At 43.8% G+C, this 12,562-nt stretch overlaps 1 protein-coding gene across 1 annotated transcript in view; it reads left to right on the top strand.

Moving 5' to 3' along the window:
• The window catches only part of TAOK1 (TAO kinase 1), a 72,488-nt gene that overhangs the window by 45,637 nt on the left and 14,289 nt on the right, over nt 1–12,562 (top strand). The window contains exons 10-17 of the mRNA XM_068416011.1: nt 519–600; nt 2,556–2,723; nt 3,633–3,836; nt 5,054–5,188; nt 5,757–5,993; nt 6,762–6,890; nt 8,167–8,370; nt 8,875–9,114. Coding sequence (XP_068272112.1) covers nt 519–600; nt 2,556–2,723; nt 3,633–3,836; nt 5,054–5,188; nt 5,757–5,993; nt 6,762–6,890; nt 8,167–8,370; nt 8,875–9,114 — 1,399 coding nt within the window. The remainder of the gene's footprint in view (nt 1–518; nt 601–2,555; nt 2,724–3,632; nt 3,837–5,053; nt 5,189–5,756; nt 5,994–6,761; nt 6,891–8,166; nt 8,371–8,874; nt 9,115–12,562) is intronic.

Genomic DNA, 12,562 nt, shown 5'->3' with positions numbered 1-12,562 from the left:
ACTGAAGAAATCATGACCTTAAGTCTTCCTTGTGACAGATTGCACAATAGTGTAGAAGTTGTGTCTGAGGGACCAAAGGCATTTCAGGAATTGTGTGTTAATATAGTTTGCGGATGAAACACCTGCACACAGAGGTGGAACGGGGCAGGGGCTTTGGTTACACCTTGAAGAGTTTGTGCAATATAGAATTGGACAGGCTTGATGCTCGCACTGAGATAGGTGGGTGTCCGCCTCTACACGGAGCTTTCCTTCCCCTTGAATTGCCCCGTATTTTTGCTTTCTTAGGCTGAAACATTTTGTCTGGAAGCTGAGCTTAAAGGGATCTACCTACGAATAGCACCGGGCTTTGGCTTGACTAGGGATGTCAGAGGCTGGAGGATGAAGTACTGGGTCTGTGTGGTTCCTCCCTGTTCCTAGAAGTGCCCAAATGTCAATGTCTTGATTCTTTAATGAGCTTTGAAAGTTAAACTGGGTAGTTAACTTGGATATTTGTTTTTTTTTCACTTTCCTTGCCACAGGTCTGATTATTTTCGAAACTTCGTAGATTCTTGCCTCCAGAAAATTCCTCAAGACAGGCCTACATCAGAGGAGCTTCTGAAGGTTGGCTTGCTTGTCCTTTTTGTTTTCCACATGATATTAAACAGGGGCCATGCCCCGGGACACTCTTCCATCTCACCTGCCGTACTAGGTTACAGTTAACGATGCTCTCGCTGCCCCTTACCCCTAACACCTTGGAGCTGGGGGTGCTGAGGAGTGTACCCATCTGGCGGTCCTGGCTTTGCTGCCCCTTTGCAGTGTCTCGGGCAGTTCCCCAGGTGACTCTCCAAGCCAGCCTTGTTCTCATCATACAAGGACACCCCAGCAAGTGACGCTGGATGACCATCAACTTGTCCAGAGTTTGTTTCTTAAGCTCGGTCTCTCCTTCCAGTGATTATAATTAATCCTGACAGAGCTGCCATGCATTAGTTAACAAATACCTTCCGTTACTTCCCTCTTTATTCCATGCTATATATACCCCTAAAGGCTTTTTATCCTCTCCCATCACCTATCTGCTTTACACGTAGAACTGAAATTCGCTGTTCTAATAGTATCCCTGGGGGAAGGTAGGGGAATGCAGTTTTTCTTCCCCATACTTTTCCTTGACATGAATAAGCTTCAGCTGTCTGCAGGTTTTCTCCTGCTTTATTTCTTAGCCTTTTTTTTCTTCTTTTGTGCTCCTGTATGCTGCAGATACTTGATTTTCCTTGCACTAGTCTGGAAACAAAGCCAATGTGTAGATTGTTGCAAAAAGCTGACGTGTTCCTAATGAACACAACTCACATAGAAGTTAGGTGTTAGAGCTGCCTTATTGTAAGTGTGACTTTGATGGATTTCCTTTGTGGCATCAGGTGGCATTCAGAATTTTGCTAAGTTGTCATTTTCTTTACAGTGCTTGTGACATTATTTTGGGGGATTTTTATCCCAGTCATGTTTGTGGTAAACAGCAGTTTTCCAAAATTTTGCATTACTGGGAAATGGATGCTATTTATGAAGGTTTTATCATCACCTTTTTGCATGTTTTTACTTAAATGGTTCTGAGGACTTTTGCCTCTTTAAAAACTGTGTATTCAGAAAGTAGATGCAATTATCCAGTAAAGGTTTCGGTGTGGGTGTGTAGTCCTGCCATTTCAGAATTCTGCAGATTGGTTTTATTTTGAGCAGTGCACTGCAATTAAATAGAACATTGATGGCAATAAAACGTTTGTGAATGTATTCCTTCCGTAGCTATAGTCTGAAACAGCTGCGTGCCACTTTACAGGGACAGGTAGGGAATGTGACGTGTTGGAAGTGGCAATGCAGTTCTCCTGAGGAACAAAATGAAACTAGTGGCGGTGTTCATAATGACTCATGCTTGCACAGCACATTTCAGCTGGAGACTGCAAAAGCTGCTCTGACATACATAGACAGGACTTGTTTTACCTATTGGCAGAATGTAGCCACCTTTGCAGTGACATGCAGTGAATATTTAAAAAAAAAAAAAAAAAGAGCATAACATGGCTGGCTGTTCTAGGGCCGGGCTTGGAGGTTCACAGCCTATTTTGACTCAGAGCTTTATGCTGAATATTTGATTCTCAAGCTTTTCTAAAGAAGAAGGGTTTTATAGTGAGAGTTAGCTGGTGAGTGAATTAACATTTGGTTAGAGATACTTAACCAGTCTAACACCTTTAGCATTTATGTGTTATTTGTTGCTCTCTCTAAACCACAAGTAGATAACGTCTCTAAATACCCCAACATCCAAAGAAGTCTAGGTTTAAACTGAGCCCATTTTTCATGGTGTGTGAAATACCATTTCTGGTTTTTTTTACATCTTTACTTTTTGGTGGATGTCTCCCATCAGAAAGCAATCATTCTGAAATCTATTTGGATCATGAAGTCTAAAAATAGTGCCAGTGTAAGCTCTGAAGGTATTCTGTGCAGGGAAGAGGGCTAACAAACCCAACTAGAGCTCATAATTTTATCCTCAAAGCATGTGCGCTGGAGATATGAGGTCACTCACCTACTTGTGTGTTCTACAGCACATGTTTGTTCTTCGGGAGCGGCCCGAAACAGTGTTAATAGACTTGATTCAGAGAACAAAGGATGCAGTGAGAGAACTGGACAACCTGCAGTATCGTAAAATGAAGAAGCTCCTCTTCCAGGAGGCACACAATGGCCCTGCAGTGGAAACACAGGAGGAGGAGGAGGTGAGAAAAACTCTGGATTTCATCACTGAACCAGAGAATGATGCTGTCATTTAAATAACCACAACTCGGATATTGCTAAAACGAATGGAGGCTGTTTACACACCTGGCTGGAAACTCTGTCTTCCTCTCTGTGCTTGGAATAAAGCTACCTCAAGGCACAAAGAAGGACAAACAGGGTAGCTGCTCGTGCTGGCAAGAAGCTGTGCCATGTGTTCGTGCTTGAACAGTTAGCTTCCAGTTCTGTTCATCCTAGCTTTCTCTGCCTGTTTATAAGGCTTCATGAGGACTCTTCCAGCAACTGCAGTTAACCTCTATTTTGACCATATGTGTAAGGCCCTTGACAGTCTCCTAGTTTTGTCTGGAGAATGTTGTTCTGAGTCCAAGAGAGAGAAATCTGTACTTGGTTTAAAAACAAACAAACAAACAAAAACAAACCCAAAAAAAAAAAAAACCCCACACCAAGAAAAAGAAAAAACGTTGTCAAGGAAATTCATTTGTCTTTTTTTGGGTTGCGTGCTGCAATCACCATGCAGAAATTGAGACTCTCTGGATTGCAGTTCCCTTGTACAGAAGGGAACCGTGCGAGGTGCGGGGTCCCAGCTGGGCACTTAGATGATGCTGGTGTCAGAACAGCTTCTGATGACACGCTGTTGCTGATACATGATAGAGTTCAGCTTGTTAACAGGCTCGCTGTTGAAAAGAATCTGACATCAGCCAGTTACTCTTGACAAGGTTGATTCTTTCTCTCCCTAGCATCCCACATGAGAAACGCTTCATGGCAATGCCTGGAGGGCAGGAACTGCCGTGACGTGGCAGTTGAGAAAGGAATGGAATGAACATTTCATTTGGTAGTGTCCGTAGATACAACAGTGATGGACTTGGATTTTCTTAATGATTCCTTTCTCCTAGGAACAAGATCATGGTGTCGGCAGGACAGGAACAGTGAATAGTGTCGGCAGTAATCAGTCCATTCCTAGTATGTCTATCAGTGCCAGTAGCCAAAGCAGTAGTGTTAACAGTCTTCCAGATGCCTCGGATGATAAGAGCGAGCTGGATATGATGGAGGGGGACCACACCGTGATGTCAAATAGCTCTGTCATTCATTTAAAGCCGGTAAGCGTTGGATTTCTACTAGATAACTTTGAAGGTGTAAAATGGGAGAGGATTTTGTTGGCACGATGACAAAAAGTCGAGTGCTTCCTATCATTATCTGCAGGTTCTAATATTGTGTCCCAATATATTAATGTGTGCTGGAAACTTTGGAAGGTTGCTGTAGAAATTGTTTATTTCTGTTAATACACTAAAAATTATTTTTACTAATTGCATTATTTCAAAACCAGTTTGCTTTACCATGAGGAGCTGGAATGGCAGCTTGCGAACAGGTTTATTTAGTGGATGCCCTTAACTCGCAGAGCACTGCTCCATGGGACAAAAGGATGTGAGAGTTCCCCCTTCACTTCCTAGGTAGTGAATTCTTAAATGTGAGACCCTTAGTAGTGCTTGAAATCTGTTCCTGAAGCACCCAGCTTCTGAGCGCTTGATTCGAATATTTGGTTAACGAACAAAGACGCACAGAAAAAGAAACGCCGCACTCTGGCCATGGCAAGCTGGGAAACCACTGCCCCTGCTTTACCTCTGCACGATGAAGGATGAACTGGGGAGCGTCCCTCGGAGCCACGCTCTCGTGCTGCCGAGGGGTTATCGCACCTTCGCTCAAACCAGTGCCGTTTCCCTCGCTAATGATAGGTGTGGTTAGAATGTTTTGTTCTTTGCCCAGATATGCAACGAAGACGCAGGTATTTCCTTGGGGAGGTAATTAGTATATCATATCTAACTGCTGATCGCTCTGTGATGAATGACAAACTCAAAATAAGAATGTGGAATACACCATGACAAATTTAAAATTTGCTTTGAGGTGTTTCTGTAGTGGCTGTAATGAAAATCTCCCTCTGTCGTTCAGGCTTACAAAGATGATGGTTTTTTTTCTTCCGGGCTTGATATAATCTACTTTATAGCTTTTATGTTTTGTTGAAGTAAACTGTTAACTCAGTTTTCAGTTTTCCATTTGTTTTTCTCATTTTCAGCTTTAATTAGTAATTTTCCTCCTAGTAATAAAAATGCATAATGACATTTCCAAACGCAAGGATCATGGATCAGAGCTCTGGTTGCAGTGTATTCCTTCAGCCAACTTAATGGCAGGAGGATCTTTCAGGGCTGCTCAGTGTAAAATGGTTTTTCTTCTTTTTAAATGTCTTTTGAACCAGACCAAAATAAAAATCTTTAGTAACGCAGTTTCTCTTTATTCTCTCACATTAATATTTGCTGATAAGGAGGAAGAAAACTACAGGGAGGAATCGGATCCTCGAACAAGGGCGTCAGAACCCCAGTCTCCTCCCCAAGTATCTCGCCACAAGTCTCATTATCGCAACCGAGAGCACTTTGCTACCATACGCACAGCATCGCTGGTACGTTCAGGGTTTTATTTTGATGAAGTTGATGCCTTTGAACATAGAGCTACGAAACTACTTAGAGCTGTTAAGATTTCATCACAATATGAGCTATCCTCGTTGACTGAGATGTTATCACTGAAATAGTTTAATGTAAGTTAATAAAAGCTTAAATGCGACACCTGGGCAAGTGTCGTTTTTGTATATTAGATATTTTCAAAGCCAATCTGCCTAGCAGAATGCAGGAAACTGCTTATAATAATAAGATGGCTTTTATTTTCATATGCATATTATGTATGTTTGTGTATTTGTCTGTATAGGCGCACTCATTGCAGTGGGCTAAAGAGACATTATTTAGTACCAGCTTTATGACAGTCGTAGGGTTTTTCTGCTGGAGCCCGTGTGAGCTGATCTTCTGCAGCAGAATCCAGTTTTTAGTCTGCTCCGCTGCCATCAGGGTGTGTGCTTTTCTTCACAACAGAATCACATTTCTTTACTGAATAGTTCTCTTTTGTGGTTTGAAGACTGCCAAAAAGCAGGTTAAGCAGCATTAACTTACTTTGGCCCGATGGGGTTACCTTCCTAGGTGACAAGGCAAATGCAGGAACACGAACAAGACTCTGAACTCCGCGAGCAGATGTCTGGCTACAAACGTATGAGACGGCAACACCAGAAGCAGCTGATGGCATTAGAGAATAAACTGAAGGCAGAGATGGACGAGCATCGCCTCAGGTTGGACAAAGATCTTGAAACACAGCGTAACAATTTTGCTGCAGAAATGGAAAAGCTAATTAAAAAGCACCAAGCAGCCATGGAAAAAGAGGTAGGAGATTACCATTTAGCAGACTAGTCTGTATTTGTTAATTACATTGAATTGTCCACTTCCCCTCGCTGATGAAGAGATGACATTGTAGTCTCTTACATGTCTGTTTTCAGGAGCCAAGCAAATTGCTAATTAGAAAAAGGCTAATACATCACCTCCTTACACTAAGGGGTTTATGTAACTAGAGGAAAGGTATGTCCTTCATCACAGTGCGTTGTACTAAATGTTAGTATCCTGACCCCAGCAAAAGTACTGTAAGGGCTTCCCTTTCTTTTGCCATGTATATGCTGTCAATCACTGACTGCCATCAGGCGTTGTGGAGGCAGATCAGCCCGCAGAGAAATGTACCAGCTACGCTTAAACGTTCACCATCTAGTTGCTTATGGATATGGGGGGTTTTATGCTTTTAAATAATTGATAATGAAGTGGTGCTGCCTGCAGTGATTATTATTGATTCTTTGTTCATCTTGGATCTCTCGGTGGAGGGCTAAGGGTATAGTTTATCATAAGGTGTTGACTTTGTTAGGCAAGACTAACTGAACAGTAGGGCTGAGGAAATGAGGCGCTGAAAAAGGACTCCTGCTGGGTGCGTTGATGGGGGGGTGGCATGAGAAGAGAGTGAGGGCCAGCTCCTGAGACTCACACTTATTCAGAGTCATGGTGAGTATTGTGGTGACTGTACCGTGAGTTCCAGGTCTTGAGGCTGAAATGGAACATGAGCTGTAATCCATCAGGAGTCAAACTGATTTGCTGCTGGATTTGCTGTAGGCTAAAGTGATGGCCAATGAAGAAAAGAAGTTTCAGCAGCATATTCAGGCCCAGCAGAAAAAAGAATTGAACAGTTTCCTGGAGTCCCAGAAGAGAGAATATAAACTCCGTAAAGAGCAGCTGAAAGAGGTAACTCAGCTGTAGTGAGAAATGTGACTATAGTACGGTGTACAATTCAGTGTGAGAGCGGTGGACGTTCAGAAATAAAAGTGCCACTGTGCACGAGGGATCTTTCGCTGGGTTGCAGCAAGTTCTGCATTTCATGAGCAGTGTCCTGTACGTACTGTATTTGTTTTATATCTTTGACCTTAGAGTAAGAGGGTTTATTTATGTATTGGCAGCTATATGTTTATCTTGTGAAAGTACAAATTTCTCCATTGTTTAATATTACTTTTTAGCTGGAAACATGCAAAGCTGGCAATCCTAAGGAACGAAAAAAGGTGGTTTAAGGAAGGTTGTGAGCATTTTTCTCATGCCTTGTTGCTGCAGATATCGACTATGCACTGCAGTCATTAGTGAAGTTTCTTATCACTTAAATATTTCTGTAGCAGCAGCGAGAAAACAGAGCAGTACTATAGTACTATATAGTACTACTATAGTAGCGTGGGCTCTTTATAATAAGAATCTTTTTCTAAGTGGGCAGTAGATCACAGAGCAGCAAGAAACGCTGATGAAATACAGAGGAGTTTTGTGTCATACTTAAGTTGAAATGTATCAAACCAGGTCTAGTTACTGTATGGGCATCTCTAGTGTTCAATTGAAGCAAGCAGAGTCTTTTGCCAGAGATGCTTCAAGCTATGTATTGAATTTAATACAAATGTGGAAACTGTGGCCTCAGGTTTCACCTGTGAACTTCTTTATGTTGTTTTTGTAAGTTATGGCAACTCAGTGAGTGGTTTTGCCTTGATGGGTTACTTAAAATACGCGTCTGTTCTGATCAAGCAAGACACACAAATTTTCTTTACGTGCTTCGTGTGGCTGGGGTTTTGTTTGAACACCAGGATGACAACGCTTTCCTTCTCTCAGTCCTTTGGGAGCGTGTAAAAATGTCAGGCAGTATGGCAGGACCTCCAAGTGTCTTTGTTTTCAGTGTCAAACCATCATTTTTACGTTTTGAGCTAATATATATGTCTGGAAGCTGTGGATGTGAACCAGAATTTTGGGCAGTTAAAATGGCCAGTGCAAAAAAAAAGTCATAGTTAAATTTGCTCCACTGTGAATTATCTCCTGGTGATCCCTTAGATACGCAATATGATGCATTTTGCAGAGGCTGAGGTGGTACCAGCCATGAGAAGACAAGGTGGAACAGCTTTGAAACGTAGTTTATTAGGCAGGTCCATCCAGTTGTTCAGGGCCAAGGAGTTTAATGTGACTATTCCACAATTAATTACCTTGCTGTTATCAGGAGCTGAATGAAAACCAGAGCACTCCGAAGAAGGAGAAGCAGGAGTGGCTCTCCAAGCAGAAGGAGAACATCCAGCATTTCCAGGCAGAGGAAGAAGCCAACTTACTGAGGCGTCAGCGGCAGTACTTGGAGCTGGAATGTCGCCGCTTTAAGAGACGGATGCTCCTTGGCCGCCATAATCTGGAGCAGGACCTGGTTCGGGAGGTGAGAGAATAGGCAGAGATGAGACCTGGAACCACCTCTGTGAAATGTATCTCCCAGCAGCAATCCAACTCCAATCTCACGGAAGTGTTAATTACCAGATCTAAAGTTTTTTGGTAAAATAATGGTTTGATATGTTTTGCAATGCCATCTGGTAATCCCTGTGGCATTTAGGGCATCACGCGGAATCAAATGTTCAGATTAGTGCCCTATTGTGGGAGAATTGTTAGATCCAAAAAGTCAACAGACACGGCAGTTACAGTCCTTTCTAGAAAATGCTTACTGTGAATCCTGGTGAGCATCTAGAACAGGAAGAAGAAAAGTGAAATGAGGAAGGAAAACTGACCGGTGGCGGGTGCTGTCTGCTTCTGATAAGATGTAGAAACTCTGTGTCTGTCCTCAAATGCCTTGAGAAATGTGAGAAATGCCCTTGTGAACAAAGTGAAATGTCACGTTGTGAACGGAAATCCAAGTAAGTACAAAGAATTCCCTCTGTCCTCCTGTTAGGAGTTAAACAAAAGGCAGACGCAGAAGGACCTGGAGCACGCCATGCTGCTGCGTCAGCACGAGTCCATGCAGGAGCTGGAGTTCCGCCATCTCAGTACCATCCAGAAGATGCGCTGTGAGCTGATCCGGCTCCAGCACCAGACCGAGCTCACCAACCAGCTGGAATACAACAAGCGCCGGGAGCGGGAGCTGAGGCGTAAGCACGTCATGGAGGTCCGGCAGCAGCCCAAGAGCCTGAAGGTACTAAGGGATGTAGGAGCCCTGGGCGCGAGCTGCTGGCGGTGGTGGAGAAGGGGCGTTGCAGCTCAGTTCTCGTTTGCAGTGTGTACAGGTCCAAGGTATTTTGAAGCTCGTTCATTTGCAGAGATGTCTCACTCTGTAATGAACACCTCTTTTTAAAACTATTGGATTTGTCAAGTTGTGTAACTGCCAGGGTGCAGCTGCAGCCCTACAAGTCCTCTGCATATGAACCGTAGCAGTGGGGATCAGGGTTGCAGTGCCTCGTGGGCAGGCCACAGCAGCACTATTCCCTCATTTTGTTTGAAAAGCTATTGTTCTCAGCAACGTGCCTTCCTTTTTGTGGTAGTTCAAAATGCATTTAATCTTTGCAGTGCCCTTTTTTCCCTCCTCTCCCTCCTACACCATTTTCTGATCCTCTTCTCCCCTCATATACAAAAACCTATTTTTCTGTAATGAAGCAGTGTCATTTAAAAAAAAAAAAAGTAAAAAAGCTTTGTGTGCATCAGAATGAACTGTGCTGTTGGTCTTGGCTGGCACACCTGGTTGTTGCTTTTATATTCAGGCTGGTGTGCTAGCAAGTATGGGGGAAGAGAGAGAGACAGCAGCCAGCTGCAGTGTCCTCAGGAAGCTCCTAGCACTGACCTTTGCTGGGTTGTGCTCTCATGGCTTTCTCGCGCTGCGGTGGCTGACCAGAACTGTAGGGCCTCTGTAATTGAGGCTTTTAGTGTTTTCATTGTAAGGCTTCACTTCATCCAAAGAAGTCCAGTGGTTTATTCTGAAGTGGCTGTGAAGGGAGTGTAAGGCCTTTCACAAAGCTGCCTGGTACGTTTCCTTTGAGGAGGCAGACTCCTTCTCTCCACCCAGTGTTCAGCTGTGCCAGTAACAAAATGAGTGTATGGCATACTGAGCATGGGGTTTCTTTGTTGTTCTCGGTCTTTCCTCTTCGTGATATTTCCCATCTGACTTGGATAACTTGCAGGTGGTGAAAACTTCTTACAGAGAAAATAACCGACTTGAAAACAGAACTTCAGCAAAAAAAAAAATAAATACCTGATTTGTCAATATTAGAATAATATTAAATAGTGAAAACCTGGCTTGTGAGAACAAGGGACCATCTGATCGCTGTTGAGAATCTCCAAGGATATAGTGTATAAATAGCTGATGACTTCACAGCGAAGCTGCGCTGCACTCTGAGCTGGAGAGAACTGAAGCAGCTGTATTAGGTTGATCCTTCTGAGATCAGCGTGAGTTCTGCCTCCCCAAGGTGACGAGGTGCAAACACGAGTGGGCAGCATGTCCGTTCTCGTTCTCTGTGGTGGGCTGCAGAGGCTTGGCTGCCCTCTCACCTCCGCAGACTCTTCAACCCCTTCCCTTTTGCAGCGAGGACAGGGCTGGAGCGTGCCGCAGGGCGCGTGGAAAGCTTGCGCTTTGCTTTGCGTGGCAGTTCTGCGATTAGGGAAGGATTTCAGGCTTGAGCTGTCAATCCAGCACCTCTGCGTACACACTGTGCTAATAATGCAGCCTGCTGGACAACCGTCCGTTTGTAGAACAATCCCCTATTTATCCAGGCTGTTCCCCAGTATTAACTCCTTCTCTCGCTTCTGACTAATGCGGGCAAGTATTCTTAATTGAATAGAGAATTTGACTGTTTGTTCAGTTTCTCTCTCCAGCAACGTTTTCCCTCAAGGGCACATTTCAGGCTTTCCCTTTGTTATTTAGGGAGGTCCTTTGTCCTGAAAGCAGATTTTTTAACGGTCAGTGTCTGTTGGCGCTATTACAGCACCAGAAGGACCAATAACTAGAATTCACCCATCAGTGAAAACTGCTCTGTTATTATTTCGAGTGTGTTAATTGTGATGCAAATACCCTCTTGCTGGTATTTCACAATACTAGGTCAAAATGATCTTGTCAGAAGTCTGACTGGAAATCTTACCCCTCCCTTCTGTTTCCTGTTGTTAAAGCCTTTGGATTGGAAGCCTGTAAACAGTGTTTGGTGTCCAAGCAAGACTTCACGGAAAGTGAGGACAAAATAGATTGCTCGTGTTTTGCTGTGACCAGGTCCCTGACAGGAATGTGTAACCTGCTGACACTTCCCTTAAGGGCAGGGAGAAACAGCCTTAAGGGTTTCCTGGAGGGAAATAACTTTCTGTGAATTTAGAAAGGGTAAAAGCGATGTATTCCTCTCCCTGATACATGTTTTGGTTTGAGTGCAACCCACCTTTGTCCTGTTCTCTGCATCAGGTTAGCGAAGTGGAATTGTTGGTTTATGCAGCAAAGCGTGCTCATGTCTAAATTGGCCTGGATATATTGTCTGATCCCACCCCATCTTTCTAGGTAGCTACAAGTGCTGCGCTTATCACCTACCCTGCTGAGCCTTGAGCCGGTGCCAGGAGCAGGCAGTGGAGGAGCTGACAGGAGACATGCACGTGTATCTGCCTTGCTGGTTCAGATCCCAGAGCTCTTCCAACTTATTCAAGGGACAGGAATCTGTTCCTGTGCTCTGTTCCTGCCCCCAGTGCTTTGGGATTTGACCATGGTGGCTGGCAGTGGGGATGGCCCTGAGTGTATACTGACTGCCCTGATGTGGGGGTTTTTTTGGTTATTTGTTTTTTCTTACCATGGTGAACTTGACTGTCTGTCAGTTAACCACCATGGCTCATCACTCCTGGGTTTTGCTTAGTTAGAAGTATCGCTGCCAGCCCTCCTGTGGAAAGATACAGGGAACTCTGGAACACCTTCCTTTTCAGGGTCTTAAAACACTTAGTAGATATTAACCCTCACAGGCTGCTCTGGAGGCAGCTAAAGGAGGTGAGAGAAAAATAATTGATTTCCTCAAGGTCATACAGCAAAATCAGATCCAGATACCTTTTCCAGGATTGGTGTCTCCCAGCCCTGTGTGCAGTCACAAATTATGTCTCTGAACAATACAGAGATGCTAGCAAGTGCAAAGGGAAGACTCAATCTCCAGTAAGGCTCCGTTGGGACTGGGGAATTGTTTTGTTTGCTAGACTAGCACGATGCTAATGTTGCTTGTGGTGTACGTCTTCAAGCGTCTCATCCTTCCCAGCCACTTTTGAGTATCCTTATGAAAACCAGGCTCTTGATATCAAGGGTTAAAATACATCTTAGCTTCATCAAACCCTCAATGGAAAGTGTTGCTCGTTTTCCCTGTCCCTTCCCATGCACTGAATCTGCTTATTTTCATAACATTAAGTGCTGTTCATATATATGTGCCATGCAAGCACAGTCATGTCTAAGTATGGCTTTCGGTGCTGATAAATATTAGTCCTGTCCCTCAAGAACTTTTCTTGAAAAGCAACACCCAGGACTGGATCCAGTCCAGTGACAAATGTGAGGCTCTTTGTGCAGAGACAGCTGTATTTAGGCTGGAGCTTTGTTATAAAAGTGTCTGTATTGTAATTGTTTCGCACAGTACCAGTGTCAAAGC

The sequence above is a fragment of the Nyctibius grandis genome, chromosome 18, assembly GCF_013368605.1.
Source record: "Nyctibius grandis isolate bNycGra1 chromosome 18, bNycGra1.pri, whole genome shotgun sequence".
NCBI classification, from domain to species: domain Eukaryota; kingdom Metazoa; phylum Chordata; class Aves; order Nyctibiiformes; family Nyctibiidae; genus Nyctibius; species Nyctibius grandis.
The sequence above is the reverse complement of the archived record's forward strand: the minus strand, read 5'-3'. Positions and strand labels throughout refer to the sequence as shown.